Source organism: Hemicordylus capensis, chromosome 7, assembly GCF_027244095.1.
Source record: "Hemicordylus capensis ecotype Gifberg chromosome 7, rHemCap1.1.pri, whole genome shotgun sequence".
Classification (NCBI taxonomy): Eukaryota; Metazoa; Chordata; class Lepidosauria; order Squamata; family Cordylidae; genus Hemicordylus; species Hemicordylus capensis.
Genome location: NC_069663.1, coordinates 11,595,719 through 11,618,149, shown reverse-complemented (window position 1 = coordinate 11,618,149; position 22,431 = coordinate 11,595,719). Strand labels below are relative to the sequence as shown.

At 47.8% G+C, this 22,431-nt stretch overlaps 1 protein-coding gene across 8 annotated transcripts in view; it reads left to right on the top strand.

Annotated features, from left to right (window-relative positions):
- KDF1 (keratinocyte differentiation factor 1) overlaps nucleotides 1-22,431 on the top strand; it is a 52,710-nt gene that overhangs the window by 14,143 nt on the left and 16,136 nt on the right. For 4 of the 8 annotated variants that reach the window (XM_053268780.1, XM_053268778.1, XM_053268777.1 and 1 more), the window contains 2 exons: nucleotides 308-1,397; nucleotides 14,247-14,327. In XM_053268780.1, the coding sequence (XP_053124755.1) occupies nucleotides 329-1,397; nucleotides 14,247-14,327 (1,150 nt within the window). In that variant the 5' untranslated portion in view covers nucleotides 308-328. Of the gene's footprint in view, nucleotides 1-307; nucleotides 1,398-14,246; nucleotides 14,328-16,569; nucleotides 16,682-18,467; nucleotides 22,085-22,431 lie in introns of those variants that run through there. The other 4 variants (XM_053268785.1, XM_053268784.1, XM_053268782.1 and 1 more) reach the window with 4 other exon arrangements.

The window sequence follows — 22,431 nt, the reverse complement described above, 5'->3', positions numbered from 1 at the left end:
CCTTGTGGTCACATGCTGCCATCAGCCAGCCTGCCCCCCTCCCTTGGTGAGCCACGAAGTAGTCTAATAACATCATGGGACCAGCTTGCACCAGTGTGGTGATGTCATCAGGCTACGACGTGGGAAACGGCACCGGTGGCCGTGCGGTGTGTGAGTGGCAGACCACTCACGTGCTACTCACCACAGGTGGTGTTGGTGACAGAGACTCCAGGATCTGGTGCTATTGGTCAGGTTGTCTGGTTTAATATGGGTTCATTCTCTCTCTCTCTCTCTCTCTTTTTTACCCCCCTTTCCCACCCACCATCAGGGGTCCAAAGGGCAGCAAGTCATGCTTGGAAGGAGACCAGGGCATCCTGTAAACCTAAGCAACAATTACCTGCCCCCTCAAGATGTCATACCGCCAGGGATCAATTCACCTAAGGCAAGCGATGTTAGCCTGGAAGTGTTCAGCGGCTCCACCCCTGAGCTCAAGCCGACCCGCAAGACAAAACGGGATAGGAAAGCCTTCAAAGCCAAGCCCAGAGATTTCAATGGGAAGGGGGAAGAAACCAACACCTTTATCCCTGGCGCCACAGACACTCCCCAGCCCCTGTGCTGCCCCACTCTGTCCCAGGCCTGGAGCGCTTACAAAGCTATATTCTGCTGTATTGTGACTTGTGGGGACTGCTGTAGGGACTGCCAGGCCAGTATCCCATATCCGTACAATGAGCCATTGACAGATGACGGAAGGAACCGTGATTCCAACGGGCGTTTGCCAAACACTCCTGCCAGTGGCTCCCCAACTGAAAAGAATGGGAGCCAACCCAAAAAGAACACAGTGGGCAGCAGTTTTAGCTACCCTGATCTGAAACTTAAAGGGGTTCCGGTCTTCCAGAACCAGAATCCTAGTTCCCACATGGACACTGATTCGTGTTACAAGGAGCCTTTTCCAGACAAGACCTCCAGGAACAGCATTGAAAAGCAGCCTTTCCCCAGCAGCCACCGAAGCTCTGAGGAACATTATTCTTTCCATGAGTCAGACCTTGAGTTTGGAGAGCTGAGCGGCTCCATGTCCAGTAGGGAGATTGACGTCTTAATCTTCAAAAAGCTGACTGAGCTCTTCAGTGTCCACCAAATCGACGAGTTGGCCAAGTGTACATCGGACACGGTCTTCCTGGAGAAGACCAACAAGATCTCGGACCTCATCAACAGCATCACTCAGGACTACAACTTGGATGAGCAGGATGCTGAATGCAGACTGGTCCGAGGGATCATCCGCATTAGCACCCGGAAGAGCAGGGTTCGGCCCCGTGTTCCTCTCCCTGCCCTCCCCAGCCCTGAGGAGAACATGAACCATGGCAATCTCCCAGATAGCGGCAACGAGACAATGGTGCCATCCATGGTCACCCGTGAAGAAGGTACGTGAAGACCAAAGGGCAAAGAACAAGGCCCAGAAAAGGGTAATTCACATGATCAGGAAGCTGGAGCATCTTTCCTCTAAGGAAAGCCTAAAACAGAGCTGTACATCTTTGCCCCTTGAGCCAGTGTTTGCTGTTACAGGGATTTCCACGCTGCAATGGCTGAGGATGATGGAAGCTATAGTCAACAACATCTGGGAATCCCTGTTATAGGGAGCACTGCCTCCAGCTGTTGGACTACAGTGCCCATCATCCCCAGCCACAGTAGCCAGTAGCTGGGGATGATGGGTGTTGTAGTTCATCAGCTGGAGGACCAAAGTTGTGCAGCTCTGGCCAATTGTGTTTGGGGCTTTTAAATAGAAGAAAAATATTATTGCAGGCAGGGTGGTGGGATGAAAAGAGATGGCGGAGGCCTCTAAAACTGTGAATCATGTGGAGGGGGAGAAACATTTCTCCTCTCATAATGCCATAATGTGGGTTTGCATAATGCAACCGGTTTACAGGTGGTTCAATGCAGACAAAGGGGAGCATTTCACGCAGCACCTAATTAACTTACGGAATTCATTGCTACAAGATATGGTGTTGGCCCCTGGCTTAGGGTGGACGTGAGGGACTGGGTATGTTTTTGTTGTTGTTAAATCTGTGGGTTTCTCAGCTCTGCTTCTCTCCTTGGCTGACACCCTCACACACTATCATGTTCAAAAATACACATGTTTTTTTCAAAAAATAATTAATTCAAGCTTTTAAAAAATAATTAATACGAACTATAGGACCATAAAGGAAAGATTGTGCTGTCAAATCAGTGTCAGCTCCTGGTGACCACAGAGCCCTGTGGTTTTCTTGGTAGAATACAGGAGTGGTTTACCATTGCCTTTCTCCCAAGCAGTATAAGACGATGCCTTTGCCATTGTCATTAAAGTCAGCATCTGCCTCCAACAGCTTCCTATATCACTGCTGCCCGCTATAGGTGACTACAAATATATATTTACTAGGCACAGTCTGGGAAGCACACCGGTGGGGATTCGCACTAACAGCCTCATGCTCCCTAGGCAAGCTGCCTCCACCTGTTAGATTTATATCCTGCTTTTTCAAACCTTGAAAAACCTGCAGCAATCAACGACGACAATATTGCTTGGCAGTTTGCTGTAAAGTTGCAGTCTGCTAGATGGGGGAGTGGGAAATATTTGTGGGGGGGAGTTAAAAAAAATACACACCACAGTTCAAAAATACACACGCCTTTGCTTTAAGCGGGCTGTCCACTCTCTCGTTGGGCTTCTTCCAAGTGCCCAGTGTATTTATCCACCTCGGTGTTTGTTCAGCACTTTATTTTATGTGTTCACTGTTGGTTTATTTAATCATTGGAATTGATTGTGGTAGGCAGGAATCTGTCTCCCCTCCCCTCACATGCTGTGCAAATCCAGATTCTGTGCTAAAGTCGAACTGGCTTCCTCTGAGCCCGAGTTCTCAAAAATGGCCGTGTGCATATCAGCTGTGCAGTGAGTGGGCTTCCACAGCGGACTCAGCATTGAAATTATGTCTGTCTGTTTGCACCTCAGGGATGACTCCAAGGGGTAACAGGTGCTCCCACCCCCCTGATATTTCCCACTCCCCCACCTACCAGACTTTACAGCAAAGTGTCAGGCAGTACTGTCAGAGCTTATTGCAGTAAGCTGCTCTGAGACAGCTTGGAAAAGTGGGATATAAACAGGGATGTTCGAACAGGTCCGACATCGAACCTGTTCAGTTTGAACCCCCACCTACCCCGGCCATTCGGGGAAGGAACATAGGAAGCTGCCAAATACGGAGTCAGACCATTGGGCTATCTAGCTCAGTATTGTCTTCACAGACTGGCAACAGCTTCTCCAAGGTTGCAGGCAGGATTCTCTCTCAGGCCCACCTTGGAGATGCTGCCAGGGAGGGAACTTGAAATCTTCTGCTCTTCCCAGAGTGGCAGCTCCATTCCCTGAGTGGAATATCTTACAGTGTTCAGACATCAAGTCTCCCATTCATATGCAACCAGGACAGACCCTGCTTAGCTAAGGGGACAAGTCATGCTTGCTACCACAAGACCAGCTCTCCTCCCAGCTCAATCTTTTTTTAAAAAATGTACTTTTAAAAGTACTCTCTAGGGGGCAATCTCTATCTCTGGAGGTCCCGTCCCCCAACCCCCGGACCTCCATTATGTGTGAAATCACCCTGTTCGGGCAGTCCTTGACCCATTCCAGGCCTCACTCCCATCGCGGCAGCCTCCAATGGAGGCAGTGCCTTTCCTGCCATTTAAAGCAACCCCCCACCCTCCGAACTGGTTTGAATGCCGGTTGCTGAAACTGGTGGAGCACACATCCATTCCGTGCACATCCCTAAGTGCAGCCAGGCAGGTAGAAGACTCATTAATGACCTTCCCTCTGTAAGTATTTAATCATTGCAAAATCTTTGCTCCCTTGATAGTGTTCTTTGCTCTCTGAGACTTCTTATTCTAGAGTAGGGCTGCTCAACTTCAACCCTCCTGCAGATGTTGGCCTACAACGCCCATAATCCCTGGCTATTGACCACTGTGGCTGGGGATTATGGGAATTATACTCCAAAAACAGCTGGCGGGCCAAAGTTGAGCAGGCCTGTTCTAGAATAACTCCTGGTTTGCCAGGATTGCTTTAAGAAAGGATTCTGTTCCTGGAGGATAAGTCTGCCCAGTATTTATTTATTTGGTTGGTTGGTTGGTTGGTTTTGGTGATGCTGTGAATACAACGAACATTTATTGCCCGCTTTTCAACCAAAGTCCCCAAAGCAATTTACATAGACAGAAATAAATAAATAAAATGGCTTCTGTCCCCAAAGGGCTCACAGTCTAAAAAAGAAACATAGGTTAGATACCAGCAACACTCACTGGAGTGCTGCTGTGCTGAGGATGGAGGATGGATAGGGCCAGTTGCTCTCCCCGCTGCTCAGTTAAAAGAGAATACCACTTTTAAAAGGTGACTCTTTTGTTCAGTTAGCAGGGTACTGGGTACTGGCACCTTTTCCCGGCCGGGATCACAGCACCCTGGCAGGGTTTTGTCTTTGTTCCCTTCCTCCCCGCAGGGAACGAAGAGAAATCCTGCCAGGTGCCACGATCCTGGCTGGGAAATGAGCTCCGAAGCGCCACGCCGGACACTTCCAGAGCTTCGCCATGCCCTTTTCAGTGTCTGCTCTAATTTGGATTCCCAGATGTTATTGACTACAACTCCAGTAATCCCCAAGCAAAAGCCATTGCAGCAGGGGATTCTGGGAGTTGTTGTCAACAACATCTGGGAATCCCTGTTAGAGGGAACACTGCCCCCTTCACATGCGACGGGCCGCGAGCGGACTCACAGACACCAGGGTGCCAAAGTTGCCTATGGAGTGAGTGCCTCTCTGGGTGCTTACATCCACCAGGAGTATGCACGCATCGGAAGAAAACTGTCTACTGGGTTATGCATCAACTTCAAGGCATACTGCAACTTCCTGCACCTGCTGCTGATCGTCTGAGGTACTTCATATGTTAGTTACTTATGTACAGGAAAACCTCGCTATTCGCGGGGGTTCCACTTCCCACCATTACCACAGATAAGGAAACCGTGAATACTTAGTCATTAGGTCTGTGGTATCGTTGGGGTTAGTTTCCTGGAGGTTGGGAAACCCCACTCAGATGGTGGGGGTGTTATGTTAAATAAAGTGCTGTGCCGTAATCCGTGGGCCTTCAGCAGTGCCCCCCAAAGTACTAAAATCTGTTCTCTCCCCCCACTGCAAAACAAATTGTGGTCTTAAAAGCTTTTTTAAAAAACAAAATGAGCCACAAAATGTCTCCTAGTCACAAAATGGCTGGTGGAAATGACATTGGAGGTCATTTCTGCCGACTCCCAACCTGCGGATATGCGGGTCTTAATCTTTTTTTTTTTTTTTTGCTGGTATTAATTGTGTATGCTACGACGACAAATATTTATATAGCGCTCTTCAACCAAAGTTCACAAAGCAGTTTACAAAGAAAAGTACATAAATAAAATGGTCCCCTGTCCCCAAAGAGCTCACAATCTAAAAAGAAACATAAGGCAGATACCAGCAACAGCGACTGGAAGGATGCTGTGCTGGAGCTGGATAGGACTAGTTGCTCTCCCCTTGCTAAATAGAAGAGAATCACCACTTTAAAAGGTATCTCTTTGCTCAGTTAGCACGGATTGGTATGCTGAGAATGGGTGCCAATTACCCAACTGCAGATACACGAAACCACGATTTTGAATCTGAGAATGCAGAGGTCTGCTGTATATATTAATCTAGATAAGAGTGCTGGCACTTTTTTAAAAAGGAAAACAAGCATGACCATTAGCCAACATTAACTACAGGATCTCCAGGTTCAGAGGCAGTATGCCACTTGATTGCAGTTGCTGGGGTCAAAAGAACATGTCTTGTTCATAAAGTTCCCAGAAGCTTCTGGCAGGCCATGTTGGAAACAGGATGCTAGGCTGGATGTTGCAGGCTTGCTTTTATGGGAAGAGTTAAAGAGGGATTCAGCTGATTCCTAGACAAATTCATGGAGGACACATCTATCAATGGCTATTAGTCTGGTGGCTATGGGTCACCTCCAGCCACAGAGGCAAGATGCCTCTCAATCCCAGTTGCAGGGGAGCAACAGCAGGAGAGAGGGCATGCCCTCACCTCTTGCCTGTGGGCTTCTCAGGGGCATCTGGTGGGCCACTGTATGAAACAGGATGCTGGGCCTGAAACCTGGGCCTGATCCAGCAGGGCTCTTACGTTGTTATGTCCCCACTCTAGGGATGTGTGTGCATGGGAGGAGGAGGAGCAAGATGGGCTCCCTCTCCTCTATGGACATCTTCTGATTCACTTTTCACAACATGGTTGTGTCTGCATCTGTTGTGAAAGCACAGGGTGAGAGTGCTCGGAAACAGGATTTACTGGCTCCAGCCATGAACTCGCTCAAGTAGCCTTGAGCAAGCCCCTATCTTGGCCTCTGCAGCAAGGGGATAACGCTGGCTGCCTTATCTCAGACATTCTTACACTGACCCTGTAATATAAGGCACTTTGGTCAAACTGTGGTGTACATGGGCCCCAGAGCATGGCCTAAGGCAGGGCTGCTCAGCTTCGGCTCTCCTGCAGATGTGGGCCTATAATTCCCATAATCCCTGGCTCTTGGCCACTGTGGCTTGGAGATTATGGGAGTTGTCGTTCAAAAACAGCTGAGCAGGGGCTAAGTTTGGCAGGCCTTTATAAATAAAGGTGAAGTTGTCCTGTCAAGTCAGTGTCGACTCCTGGCACCCACAGAGCCCTGTGGTTGTCTTTGGTAGAATACAGGAGGGGTAAACCATTGCCTCCTCCCGTGCAGTATGAGATGATGCCTTTCAGCATCTTCCTATATCGCTGCTGCCCGATATAGGAGTTTCCCAGAGTCTGGGAAACATACCAGTGGGGATTTGAACCAGCAACCTCTTGCTCCCTAGGCAAGGCGTGGTCAGTATCTGGATGGGAGGCCCATGTATGAGGCCACAGCTCAGTGGTAGAGCATCTGCTTTGCATGCAGAAAGTTGCAGGGTAAATCCCTGGCAGCATCTCCATGTACGGCTGGGAGAGACTCCTGCCTGAAACCTTGGTGAGCCACAGCCGGTCAGCATAGACAGTACTAAGCTAGATGGAGCAGTGGTCTGACTGGTATAAAGCAGTTTCCCCTGTTAGATGCAGAGTAAGGAATAGGTTGTCTGTATTTACTGCACACACCATGCATGTGTTTAGTCTGGCAAATTACACACAGGGCTGCAAACGCCAACCAGCATGACAAAACATGGTATCGGCTTATTTCAAGGACTTCTGTCCGTGCCGGCTTTAAGTAATCTGTCTGAAATGAATATAGTGCTGTGGTGAAGGAGCGCAAATGATGGCAGGACGCTGGTGATGCCAGATTGAGCCAAGAGAATGGATGTGGTTCAAGCGGTCTGACTCTGTGAAAGCCAGTTCTGTGATTTTTATCCAGAAGGTGCCTTGAGCAAGCTCAGAGTGCTTGAATTGGCACATAAAGTGTATCCCTCGATTTCTGTTGATGGCCCCTGTGCCATAGGAACACAGGAAGCTGCCTTCCACCAAGTCAGACCCTTGGTCCACCTAGCTCAGAATTGTCTACACAGACTGGCAGTGGCTTCTCCAAGGTTGTAGGCAGGAGTCTTTCCCAGTCCTATCTGGAGAGGCCAGGAAGGGAACTTGAATGCTTCTGCATACAACAACAATAAATATTTATATACCACTTCTCAACAAAAGTTTCCAAAGTGGTTTACATTGAGAAATAATAAATAAATAAAGATGGATCCCTGTCCCCAAAGGGCTCACAATCGAAAAAGAAACCATAAGATAGATGCCAGCAACAATCACTGGAGGTACTGTGCTGGGGGTGGATAGGGCCAGTTACATACAGGTGCGCTTCCCAGAGTGGCCCCATCCCCTAAGGGGAATATCTTACAGTGCTCACACATGTAGTCTACCATTCACAAGCCACCAGGGTGGACCCTACTTAGCAAAAGGGACAAGACCAGCTTTCCCAATACAGTATCCAGTGCCATTCTGAAGGGTCCCCTGACCCTTGGGAACAGCTTTTAGGGAGAGTATAGGGCTACAGTGACTAAGGGGAGATGTGAAGGTCCAGCTGTGTGAGCAGATTTCAACTTTCACATCTCTGTATCCCACCCAATATGTTCATAGGCATTGGGAGGGATAAGATACACCACATTCTGTGCTAGAAGCTATCTTCTGCCCTCCATACTATGATTGTGGTTTTTAGTGCCTGACTTTAAACACAGCTGACTCACCTGCAGATACCTGAATTACCCCTTTTCATTGTCCAGTGCTGATTGGATTCTGTATTTACCCGAATCAAAGACTAGGGTTTTTTCTAAGCTGTTTGATGTTAGACATTGGGAGGTCATCTTACATTCAGGGCCCCCTTCCTTTTGGGTAAATAGTGATGATTCTCTATTTAAACCAATTTTTTTAGGAGGTCCTCATAAATTCGGGGTTGTCTTCTATTTGGGTAAATAGGGTATAATGCCCCTATTGTGCAATATGTCTGCATGTACGCAAAGAACAAGGGGATGATCATCCGTGGGCTCCAAAGTACAGCACAAAATCTATTTTCAAGGGTGCAAAGTTGGGTGGGATGCAGAAGAGAAAAATGAAAGAAAGCAGGCCTACAAGAAAGAACAAGTCAAGAACCGAGCAGGAAAATGGAAAAAGAAGCCCCTGCATGGTCAATATTTGCACAATATAAGTGGAAAATCAGACATCACCAAGACCTGGCAATGGCTTAAGAATGGCAACTTGAAGAAAGAAACAGAAGGTTTAATACTGGCTGCACAAGAACAGGCACTAAGAACAAATGCAATAAGAGCAAAAGTAGAAAAGTCAACAACAAACAGCAAGTGCTGCCTTTGTAAAGAAGCAGATGAAACAGTGAAGCACCTAATCAGCTGTTGTAAAAAGATCACACAGACTGACTACAAACAAAGGCATGACAAGGTAGCAGGGATGATACACTGGAACATCTGCAAAAAATACAAGCTACCTGCAGCCAAACTGGTGGGACCATAAAATTGAAAAAGTGGTAGAAAATGAAGATGTAAAAATATTATGGGACTTCCGACTACAAACAGACAAACATCTGCCACACAATACACCAGATATCACTGTAGTCGAGAAGAAAGAAAAACAAGTGAAAATAATCGACATAGCAATACCAGGGGATAGCAGAATAGAAGAAAAAGAAATAGAAACAATCGCAGAATACAAAGATCTACAAATTGAAATTGAAAGGCTGTGGCAGAAAAAGACCAAAATAATCCCAGTGGTCATTGGCGCCCTGGGTGCAGTTCCAAAAGACCTTGAAGAAAGCTCATCGAGGCGGCAGCGTATCTCCCTCCCTCCCCGGTCTTCTGGATATGACCAGAAGTCATGTGCACAAACACATGCCGGCGACTTCCGGTCACATCCGGAAGACAGGGGCAACGGGGCGGCAGGGAGGTACACTGCCACCCTGATGGGCTTTGAAAAACATGGATGCTGGCAGGGGAAATGCGGCAGGAGGGGTAAGTGCACCCTTCCCTGCTCTTAAAGATAGACCCCTGCCACCTCCTCTGAGCCGGGTCTGTGCACATCCCTAGTAGCTGACGCAGAAGAGGAGAGAATTCTCTCTCTCAAGGTGCCAGTTTAGGTGAGGCAGAACACTGCTCAAGATTTCAGCACACATATTTGCTTTCTCACTAAGTCAAGGGTTCTCAAACTTGGGTCCCCAGATGTTGTTGGACTACATGTCCCAGAATGGCCTTTGGCCAGTTTTTGGACTGCAACTCCCATAATCCCCAGCCACAGTGGCCGATAGCCAGGGATTATGGGATTTGTAGGCCAACATCTGCAGGAGGGCCGGAGCTGAGCAGCCCTGTCTTAGAGGGAACACTGGCGGGACCCCTCTCCCTCAAGGGCTCAGGGACATTCGTTGCTCCTCTCCTGTTCAGTTATAGCTCCACCCCTGGTTAAGGCCCCCAAGCCCAACTTCAGCCATTTATCTATCTATCATATTTTTATGCCACCTGATATGTATATCTCTAGGCGGTGTACAAAATCTAAAATATTTAAATGTCACAAATTACAATACATGACACAATAAAAATAGAATAAAATAGTTATTAAAACAAGTTTTTAAAATTATTAAAAATAATTATTATAATTAAAAGTCTGAGAGAACCAGAGAGTCTTAAGGTTCTTCCTGAAAACAAACAGAAGGAGATGCTCATTTCAGCAGGAAGCTTATTCCAAAGCTCTGGGGCAGCCACAGAGAAAGCCCGGTCCTGGGTCGCCACCAAACGAGCCAGTGGCAATCGTAACCGGACCTCTCCAGAAGATCGTAACAGGCAGCAGGGATTATGACAAAGGAGGCGCTCTCTCAAATAGCCTGGACCCAAGCCATTAAGGGCTTTATAGGTAATAACCAGCACTTTGTATTTCACCCAGAAACATATTGGCAGCCAGTGCTGTTCTTTTAGAACTGGTGTTACATGGTCCCTTCGTGTTGTCCCAGCGACCAATCTGGCTGCCGCATTCTGTACCAATTGTAGTTTCCAGACTATGCACAAAGGCAGCACCACATAGAGCGCATTACAGTAGTCAAGCCTGGAGGTTACCAGCATATGTACCACTGTTTTAAGGTCATTCACCTCTAGAAATGGATGTACCTGACATATCAACCGAAGCTGATAAAAAGTGCTCCTGACCACCACCTCAACCTGAGAAACCAGGCAGAGCTTTGGTTCCAGGAGCACTCCCAAGCTATGTACCTGATCTTTCAGGGGGAGTGTAACCCCATCCAGAACAGGCAGATCTAAACCATCTCTTGGGTCCTGGCTCACCACAGTCAGTACCTCCGTCTTACTTGGATTCAACTTCAGTTTGTTATCCCTAATCCAGCCCATTACTGCCTCCAGGCAAGCATTTAGGGAAGATATGCCATTTCCTGATGAGGTTGGCACAGAAAAGTAAATCTGGGTGTCATCAGCATATTGATAACACCCAGCACCAAACCTCCTGATGATCTCTCCCAGTGGTTTCATGTTGATATTAAAAAGCTTTGGAGACAGTATGGAGCCTTGTGGGACTGCACACTTCAGTTCTCACTTAGCAGAACAACAGTCTCTAAGCAACACCATCTGGAATCTGTCAGAGAGGCAGAAGCGGAACCACTGTAAGACAGTGCCACCCAATCCCACCTCCCTCAGGCGGTCCAGAAGGATACCATGGTCAATGGTATCAAAAGCCGCAGAGAGATCCAAAAGGATCAGCAGAGTCACATTCCCTCCATCGATAGCCACTTGGAGATCATCCATCAGGCTGACCAAGGCAGTCTCAACCGCATAGCCCATACGAAAGCCAGTTTGAAATGGGTCTAGATAAACTGCATCATCCAAAACTGCTGGGAGTGGGGTGACTTGCACAGAACTTGAGCACTCTTACATATGTACAACCTGCTACGTGTGAGGATGTGGAAGGGAGTAGAAAGGCTGATGAGCAAAAAGGTCCTGCCTGCCACAGGGAACATAGGAAGCTGCCATATACTGAGTTAAATCATAGGTCCATCTCGCTCAGTATTGTCTACACAGACTGGCAGCGGCTTCTCCAAGGTTGCAGGCAGGAATCTCTCTCAGCCCTGTCTTGGAGATGCCAGGGAAGGAACTTGGAGCCTAGATGCTCTTCCCAGAGCGGCTCCATCCCCTAAGGGGAATATCTCACAGCGCTCACACTTCTAGTCTCCCTTTCGTATGCAACCAGGGCAGACCCTGCTTAGCTTAAGGGGACAAGTCATGCTTGCTACCACAAGACCAGCTCTCTTCCCTTCTCCCTTCCCCAAACATTATGGCCCCATTCTCTAGATGTTTCTCTCTAGGGCTGTCTTCAAGAAGGCAGGGGTGCTGCAGTGTCAAACTCACCTTTTCCTCAGTGAGGAAAATTCACCTTTGCAACCACTTCCTGTCCTGGAACTTCACATCCCTTTCCGGGTGTCTCGGTTTTGCCAGTGCAAATGCAGAGGTTGCTGGCCCTCTAGGAGTGGCCTGAAGTTTCCGGAAATGGGCATCCATTTCCAGATGACTATTGAAGATAGTAAATAGTCCTTGAAATTTGAATGGCTTGATAGTGTGAAAAATATTAAGGGGAAAAAATCTCCAAGTATAGCTTCAATCGGAGTTGGCAAGCCTAAACGTACAATGAGGCCCTTCCCCACAGTTTGAGAGTCTCGGGTTTATGGGCAGCTCATAAAAGCTGGGAGACTTCCTTACTCTTCCTTAGGCCACTGCTTACAGAGCAAAGAGGCACCTTTTTAAAGTGGCGGTTCTCTTTTATTTACCAGGGAGAGAGCAACTGGCCCTATCCATCCCCAGCACAGCATCCCTCCAGTGGCTGTTGCCGGTGTCTATCTTGTGTTCCTTTTTTAGATTGTGAGCCCTTTGGGGACAGGAAGCCATTTTATTTATTTATTTATATCTATGTAAACTGCATTGGGAACTTTTTTGGCAGCTAGGTTCCAGACCTCACCCATGTTACCAGAAAAATAAAAAACTTTGGGGAAAATAGTTGCATTGGCTGGGAAATGTGGGGAAATGCTCCCATTGGAAAAGCCTAGGGAATTATACCTTCCAATAAGATAGGCAGTTCTCTTGGATACTTTTTGAGCAGGGGCATGGCTAGCATGTGAGGAGCTTGTGTGTTCTCCCCCACCACGTGACCCTCCCCCAACATGTGCCACTCTCCATGAGGGTCAGAAGCATAAGAACAGCCCTGCTGGATTAGGCCCAAAGCCTATCGAGTCCAACATCCTGTTTCCCACAGTGGCCCACCAGATGCCTCTGGGGAGCCCACAGGCAAGAGGTGAGGGCAACTGGTATTTAGAAGTATCTTGCCTCTGAGGCTGAAGGTGGCCTATAGCCACCACACTAGTAGCCAATAAGCAAGAAGGGATGGTGGGCAGGCAGACAGGCAAGTGAACAAATGGGAGATGGGCTGATGGTGTTTGAGGAGACAGAGGCAAGTGAACTAGCGGCACATGCAAGGAGACGGAGGCAGACAGGAGGATGGGCAGGAGGCAAATTGGTGGTGCGGGTGAGCAGCAGCGCAGGGAGAGGCGATAGAAGGAGTAGGGTCATTTTGTGGTACAGGAGGAATACTTGCAAACTGTGAACCCAGTTTACAGAGAGCTTGAGAGGTCATTCACACAAACAAAAATTATGTTCTATCCGGGTTTGGGAGCTGTGTGTACTTCCAGTTTCCAGTTGTGTGCAAGCAAGGTAGGAGGAAGACCTGGCTAGCTTCTCCAGTGACCTCTGTGTGTATTGGGTGGAGCACAGAGAAAGCAAAGGATATTTCTGGGATAGCAAACTTTGTCCCACATGCTGGATTTCTGAAAGAATAATAATGCTCACATCCTAAGCACAAACAGAAGTGAACTCTGAGGGAACCTCTCCAAATTAGGAGTCCAGCAATGTTGTGGAGGGAAGAGCTTGACTGGGGAAGCACTCGCCCTCTGGCACCTCTGAGTTGCCATGAGGCAGGAACCCTCAGAAAAGGTCCAGTGCATTATGGTCTTTGCAGCCAACACTTGGACATGCTGAGGAAGTATAACTTGTCCAACAGTTCACTCTGAACCTTTCCAGATAACCATTTGATTGCCATTACTGAAATTAGGGGTGTGCACAGAACTGTTTTGCCCAGCTTGGTTCAAGTCTGACCCAGACTCGAACCAAACTGGGGATGTTTCGTTTTGTGCCCTCAAACAGATGGCTTGAATTTGAACCAGTTAAAAAACAACAACAACAACCACCGCCAGGTCCAGTGGCTTTGGGGGTGCTGCCGCAAGGTGGTCTCTGCCATTTCCCTCACCCCCCGCTGGCCTCCCTGTGGTCTTCTGGCCTCCCTGTGGTCTTCTGTAGGCCATTCCGGCCCACTTTCAGGCCATTCCAGCCCTTTCTCTGGTGGCGGTGGCCATTTTTTAGGCCACTGCGCATGCACCCTGGCCATTTGCATAGCCTCGGTCATGGCTCAACAGGGACTTGCAGCCTGTTGCGGCTCCCTGACAATTGTGTGTCCGTATGATGCATACTATTTTTTTTAAAATAAAAATTGAAATGGGAACATAGCAAACATATACTTGTAAAATATAATATATAATGTACAAGCACGTCTTTGCTATGTTCCCTATTTTTAGGTATACGTCTTCTTCAAAAATAAGAATTGTGATATAGCCTTCTGTAGGTCGGTGTCCCTCCAAATTTCAACTTTTTAAATCATCTTCCATTCCAGATTTATCTGTTCAGATATCTGTAGAAACCACAGAGGATATGAAAGCCAGGGGCATGCGGCACGTGGCGTACAGCTCTACAGGTAACGTGTCTTCACAAACAGACCATTTTAGCCCCTCTCTTCCTTTCTCTTTCTTGGCTCCCTTTGGTTTAGACCAAGGATTCTCAACGTTGGGTCCCTAGATGTTATTGGACTTCAACTCCCATAATCCCCAACCCCAGTTTCCTTTGGTTGGGGATTATGGGAGTTGAAGTCCAATAACATCTGGGGACCCAATGTTGAGAATCCCTGGTTTAGACAGCTGGGCGAGAGTTCCTTTCCCAAAATGTGATATGAGACCAGGGCAGCCGAAAGACACTTCTAATTTGCTTAACTATAAGGATTGTTCCGGGACAAGCAAGTGACTGGATGTTGGTACTGGTGTTCAGGACTGCCCCTGGTGGGTGTGGCGCCCTGGGCAACTTGACTTGTGTGCAGGCACGAAGGGATACGAGAGCAAGGTAAACAAATGTCCCTGGGCCATGGGGCCTAGGGGGACGACCAAGACACCCCCTTGTCAACTCCAGGAACCCCCACATCCCCCTTGCTCCATTATCCCCCACTGCTGGGGCCAAGTGAAGGCAGGGGGGTGGGGTGAGGAGAAGCATCCAGCCAGCAAAGAAAGTGCTTTACCAGCTAGAGAAGGCAAGGGTCTGCCGTGCATTCATTCCTAGCACTGGCCATGCCACCTGTGCGGATGTACTGATGTAGGGGTGTGTGACCAGCACCGTAGCATGCTCAGTGGCACCCTCCAAGGCTTGTCCTGGGGTGCCAGCAACCTTGCCACACCCCTGTTTGTGTGGAACCCCTTAACATGTGTTTATCATTAGATATACCCCACAAAGGGTTTCCAGAAGCCAAGTGGTCTGCCAGTCGCCTGTGGTACAGAGATGGGAGCAGGCTTGGTGGTCACCTTGCCCCTGAGCTAAAGGCTACTGGCACTGACCCTCTTCCCTCCCACCGTGCCCTTGGGTGCATACGCCCCTTCTCAGTGCAGGGGTAATAGCGCAGCAGTGGCCGCATGCATCTGCCAGCTGCTTCACCCCCTTAGGATCAATCCGTGGTCACTCTCTGCCCTCTGTTTCCACATCAGCAACTTGCTCCCCCATCCCACTCCCCAGAATTACTTTTGTACAGCTTCATACACTCTGCACAGTCGGGAACTCTGGAAAGCTGGAAGGGAGCTTGGAAGCGCATACAGTTGTACAGGAGAATCTGGGCATTTGTGCGGGTTCCGTTCTCCGCTACTACCGCAGTTATGGAAACCGTGAATACTGAGTCATTAAAGTTGTTCCGTTGAGTCGGTGTCACCTCCTCAGTTAGATTCCCGGAGGTCAGGTAAAGTTCAAAAAACTGGGGTAAAAGGCCCTAGAAATGTGGAGTGGTGGGGTGGCCTACCATGGTTTGGGGGTCCCCAACTGTCCATCAATGCTCCCCCCAAGAATTAAAAAATGGCCAAAAATTGTGGGGGGTTTTGTTTACCCCAAAAAATGAGCCATAAAACGGCTCCTAACCTTAAAATGGTGGCCGGAAATGACCTCCAGGGTCACTTCCGGCCACCTCTGATTTAACCCTTTTAAAACCTCCCCCTCTTCCCACATATACTGAGGTACGCAAATCCACAGATGCTGGATCCGTGAATATCAAGGTTCCTCTGTATATGTGCACAATCTCCATAAAGACTGAATAATTTTAACTGAATGCGCCTGGGTCTCTCCCTTTCTCCCCGACATTCCCTCAACCCTAGATATGTCATCTGAACAGGGCTTCTGATCCGTAGGGCCTGGGGTGCCTGTAGGGTGACTGGGGGTTTTCTGCTTGCTCATGGCAATGTATAAGGATGCGGTATTCAATAAACCTGCTCCAGTCTTCTGGAATTTTGGAATGAGCGCACAAAGGATGATTGAATAGCACTTTGCTTCTCCCACCCCTGACCTTTCCCCCTGTGTCACAAATACATCGTTAGTGCCAAGTTTGTTTCATTGCTATGAAATGTTGGAGGAGGAAGGATAAGTTGGGAGGAGATAAGGAACTGTTGCAAATGTCATCACGTGATTTCCTTGTCTTTGCATGATGGACTTGTATTATCAGATAATCGCCATTTGTGTATAATAGAAAAAAGCATTCTAAAGTTAAAGAAACCTTAAATAAGGTTTATTGAGTCTACCATACCTTTCCCCTGCCCAATGTACCTTTGGGCCCCTCTGCAACAAAATTTCTGGCTACAGGCCTGCTGACCTGTCTAATGCATTCAAACGTTCCTAATTTATTCTCTTTCTACTAGCCACCAGGAGAGGCAAAGAGCTATGCAAGGTACTGAAGCCCTGCTCTCTGACCACAGGAAACCATGCTCTGCTCTCTGCTGCCTTCTGAGGTTTCACCATGCATCTTCCAACCTGTTTGCACAGCCTTAAGGGTTAAAAACTTGCTCTCGGTTTTTTAAAGCAAAAGCTGAGGTTCTTGAGATGCTGAACTCTGTCTGCAATATCCTTTTCCATACAAGCAGAATGTATACTCTGGGGCTCTCAAAATCTGTATGGCTGTAGTTGTTTTATTTATTTATATCCTGCTCTTCCTCAAAGAAACCCAGAGCGGTGTACGTAGTTATGTTTATCCTCACAAAAACCCTGCGAGGTAGGTTAAGCTAAGAGATAAGTGACTGGTCCAGAGTCCCCCAGTGAGTTTCATAGGAATGTAGGAAGCTGCCTTCTTTAGAGTCAGGCCATTGGTCCATCTAGCTTTGTCTACACAGACTGGCAGTGGCTTCCCCAAGGCAGGAGTCTCTCTGTCCTATCTTGGAGATGCCAGGGTGGGGACTTGGGATCTCAGATGCTCTTCCCAGAGTGGCCCCATCCCCTAAAGGGAATATCTTACAGTGCTCACGTGTTTCCCCTCATTCAAATGGGAAGTGGACCCTGCTTAGCAAAGGGGACAACTCATGCTTGCTCTTGCAAGACCAGCTCTTCTGCCCATAGTTGAATGGTGATTTGAACTTGGGGCTCCCTGGTCCTAGAGTGCAGACTGAAACATCTAATGGGGAATCCATCAGGGTAATAAAGGATCTCAGGTTTCAGTGGTGGTCACTGTCAAAAAGCAGGTACCAGTCCTTATGCTTACAGACTTTGAGAAGGCCCCATCGCTTGTATTGGATTCTAAGCAGGTACAACGTACCTGTACCCCCTTTCTGTGCCCACCCCCCTTCACTTTCTCAAGTACTTAAGACATCCCAATCCTGTGTGTCTCTCCTTCCTTCCTTCCTTCCTTCCTTCCACATTCCTCCTGTTCTGACACTGACTGTCACCTGCCTTAACTGTGCTTTAAGGATACTAACTGGGATAAAGTTTGTGCACCTGGTATAGCTGGCAGTTGAGCTACGTTCTCCAGGCTTGATGCAGGAATGGCTGGGTGCAGTCCTTTGGTCTTATGTGGGATCTTGGGTTAGTTATAAACAGGGCTGTGAGTCTTTCACACATCCATGATGAGAGTGGGATTTGTTTGAGCTTTGTTTCTTTTTATTTCTGAGTGTCTGGCCTTTATGGCTATATTTATGCCTTGTTTGGTGAAATCTTTCGAAATCCGCAGGGGGTTGAGCAATACTTTCATGGTCAGCTGAGCTTTAGTACTCCTTCTCTTCCTATGGCAAGCAGAAACCAAGGAATTTAGACCCAAAAAAGCTAGGGCTGCGACCTTTAGTTGGATAATTAACCTTTTAATCAACAAAAAAGGCATCCCTGAATATAATCAGACAATGCACTTTTTTAAAAAGTTAGTTTTACAAAAAATAATGGTGCCATCTTAGAGGCATTCTCTTTTTGCTCTCACAGGAGGGAATGCCTCTTCTCAGATGGCGCCTGCTGCAACGTATAGGTATACTGTTCTAAAATAGTATGTGCTCTTATTTTCTTCAGAACTGTTTATATGTGGATTTGATCAATAAAAACTTGTTTGGACTAACTTTTTAAAAAATCAGATGATAGCCCTTTAAAAAAAACAGAGTTGCATAATTCAACTTGCAGAATTCAAGGGGGGCTTCGTGCAGATTGTGTACAGCCCTGGTTATAGTCCAGCTTGGCCCTTGGGCGTGTCTTTTCCAGGCTCTTGTTCTCTATAGCTTGTGTATATAACTCAATTTGAGCTTCTTTTTGTTAACCCCCACCCCCACCCCCCGTTGCTGTTTTTAAGGACCCCCACTGAGCAGAGACTCATCTTTCCAGGACACAGAAACAGACTCCTCCGGAGCCCCTCTACTTAAAGTATATTGCTGAGGAGAATGGACCTCAGGGACATGCACTAGGCAGCAAGTGAGTCTTGCTTTAAGCAGGTCCCCTTTTGTAAATGCCAACTATGATGTCACTTTATTCGGTTAATGTTAAAGCCCAACTTGCCTACTTCTAACTTGCATCTTAAAAATCGGCCTAGAAGCAACACGATGAGCGAAAAGAGACTGACACCAGCAATTGATTATGCCTCCCCAAGAATCCCAGATTCTGTTGCTGTTTGGGTCTGCTGCAAACGTGCCTTCAGGTGATCTGCTGGTGCCTTTCACCAACATCTGGATCATGTTTCACTCTTGCAAGCCTAGAGATGTGAACTGGACTCTCTGTAGCAACGATGGCACTTTACACATGCCTTTCTGAGAGTGGTGATTCCAAAGACAAATGCCAAAGGTTTATGGACTCCTGCCATGCAATATGCTATGTCTGGACTTGGATTTTACCAGCTGGGTGGCGTGTGGAGATACAAGACTGCTGCATTCCCCTCCACCCACCCCGACGCCATTTACTGGTCCAAGAGTGCCTTATCTGTGCTTTGGGCAGATTGCATGTAGAGAGCAAGTGACAGAAAGTCATTCTCTAACTACATGCAGTCTTCACTGTCTAGAAGTTGCCAACTCAGTCAACCAAAGCCAGTTGGTGTCAGCTGTAGGCAGCTCACCCAAGATGCCACATGGGGTGGCTCACTGACCGACCATTGTAAAACTCTCTTTCTGTCCTTTCTAATATTTTCCCTTCAGTTCCTTGGAGAGCCTCCAAGTTAAATCTTAGCAGGTAAGAGAAGCAGCTGGCTCTAAAAACTGATTAGTTTTTTTTTTTAAAAAATCAATCCAATCATTCACTGTAAATGTCAGGTTCCAGAATGCTGTTTAGGGTGAGGGGAACCCAGTAAGGCCCCCTGTTTGGGTAGAAATCCATAACAATGTGGCACACCTGCCTTTCAGATTATTACTTATTTGAAATCAATTTATCTGTCATAGCTTCCCTAAAAAAGGGGGAGGGGAGGGACAGTAGTATCAGCATGCACTGAATTCTTTGAATCCTTAGTTCCTTCACACAGCTAAAATACCCCAAGGTCACTGGTTGGGAGCCATTTATCGTTAAACCAGTTTGAAACTGGTGTATGTTTTTAGTGCAGATGTGCCAGAGAGCACTTGAACAGAGGTGCTTTCAGCTTTGTGTCTGGGTGTCACTTCCACCACTGTAAAGCAGTCTGCCCATTGATCTCTTTCTCAGTGCTCCCTTGTAGGGCTGGCCCAAGGATTGGGGGCACCCCAGGCAAAGCCTGGCACTCCCCCATCCTCTTCGCCTGCACAGGCAGGCAGTCATCGTCGCCCACCCTGGCTGGCTCCAGTGGTGTGCCCGCCTGCCCACTAGCTGGCTGACTTTGGTGCACGCACATGACCCAAGCTGTCGGTACCCCTCCCCACTTGGCACCCTAGGCAGCCACCTAGTTCTCATAGGAAACATAGGAAACTGCCATAGACTGAGTCAGACCATAGGTTCATCTTGCTCAGTATTGTCTACACAGACTGGCAGCGGCTTTTTCCAAGGTTGCAGGCAGGAATCTCTCTGAGCCCTATCTTGGAGAAGCCAGGGAGGGAACTTGAAACCTTCTGCTCTTCCCAAAGCGGCTTCATCCCCTGAGGGGAATATCTTGCAGTGCTCACACATCAAGTCTCCCATTCAGATGCAACCAGGGCAGACCCTGCTTAGCTATGGGGACAAGTCATGCTTGCTACCACAAGACCAGCTCTCCTCTCCTGTCGGGTGAGCCAGCACTTCTCCCTGGGCAGTAGAACTGCCTCAGCCAATTAGGTAAGCTGCCATCACTAGAACTAATCCTACCAACAAAAAAAACCCCAACCCACCCAGATGTAGATATTGCCGGTATAGCAATGCACGGTTAAATCTGAGATCGGTTTCTTGTTTCATTTAGCTAGCACAAACATCCTCAAAAGAAAAAGACAGAGAGACTGTGTGTGCCCACAAAGCACCTTAGGAGATATGCTGGCAATGGCTATGTGGTAAGACCGTGTCGCTGCTGCCACAGATATGGCAGTCGCCCACCCGCCAAAATGCACTTGCACTCACAGGCAGCACTTTTGCAGGGGTACTGGTAAAACTCCTGTTTTTTTTCCCGTCAGTCGCATTTGGCTGTGATGTTTGTTCTAGCAGTTAGAGCAGGGCCGAACCAAGGTTGAGCAGGCCTGAGCCGGAGGAATGTTTCAGCAAGGAAACGGGCCCCAATCCAAAGCCCTGTCACTCCATACTGGGCAGCTTCCCGTGGCTGCTGGCTTATTGAGGGCTGTCTTTCAATCGCTCGCTCTGCTGGAGCTGCTCTGCAGCGTACAAAACTCTGACCCAGAATCAGGTTGTCTGTGAATGATTTAGGTTGGAAGCAGGCTGCTTCTTGCCCGTAGCAACACTTCATGTTTGTGGGGACCCCGGTGCGAAATCCTCCATAGACAGCCTGATTCTGGGTCAAGGTTCCATATATAGCAGAGCAGCTCCGGCAGAGCAGACTGTCGAAGGCCAGCTCTCGACACTCTCCCAGTGTGAGCAGCCTGTTTCTGGTTCTGATTCCTGAGCCACACTTTTCTCCAGTAGCCCAACTGCAGATGTCAGTTACCAATGCTGGGCTTCTGGGGGGGATGCAATTTGGGAACCAGACAGTGGCAGGATCAGGCGGCACAGAAATGAGCGGTGATCGCTGCTTGTGCCAAGGACCAGCAGGTTCGGCCAACATACTTTCCAACAGCCATGTGAACCTTCACTGTCTGGAGACTCTTGGAAAGATGTCGGGAAGAAAAGGACACGTAGCACACACCTTCTCTTCCCCCACTTGCACGGGCATCACAAGCTGAAAGACCATTACAGGTGTCTTCTCCTTTCCCCTGCCCTCCCATCCTTGAAGCCTCAGCAGATGAGATCTCTGATCCCTCCTGAGGCAGTGGGGAAACCCTTCATCCCAGCGTCACTAATGTGTACAACTGAGAGTGTTCTGATTACTCACTGTTCACTTGTCCTTTGTCACATTGTCCTTTCTTCAAGCTCAAACCTGATCTCGGGCGGGTGTATCTTTGTGTTTTCCTCTTCAGATTTGGACTGTAGATAATTGAGTTGCACATATGATGATGGGGTGTGCTGATTTGGTGTGTACTGATCTCTTCCAGGTCTCTCTGTTGCATGGGGAACTTGACCTGTCTGGAGGGATAGTTTGGAAGTGGGGGAGGCAACATTGTTATTGAATCATCAATTATGTTGATTTCTGTTGTGTAACCTTTGCATTTGTGTAACCTTTGCAATAACCTTTGCATACTTCAATGAGTTGGAACTTTAGATTTCTGCATTTGTAAAAAGCTATTCTTCTCCATGTACTAAGGAATGAACCCACGGATTGCATCAGCACCCGGGAAAGGCCTTTGTCAATGTTTCAATAACCTTTGCATACTTCAATGAGTTGGAAATTAATAATAATAGTATAATAGTAATAAACTTTATTTGTTAGCTGCTCCTAACAAATTGTTCTCTGGGCAGCTCACCAGGATTAGAACATGCAATAACACATTGAGGACATTCACACAGTCAAAAACTGTGTCCTAAATAGATATAGTGAGCATAGCAGAAACATGGTGGATCAGTGAGAACCAGTGGGATACTGTTATCCCTGGATATAAACTGTATAGAAAGGACAGGGAGGGGTGAATTGGGGGTGTAGCAGCACTGTATGTTAAAGAAGGGATAGAATCTAACAAGCTAGAAAACCTAGGTAGACTGGAGGCCTCCACAGAAACCCTGTGGGTGACAATACAAGGCCTGAAAGGAAATGTCCTACTGGGGACGTGCTGTCGCCCTCCAGATCAAAATGC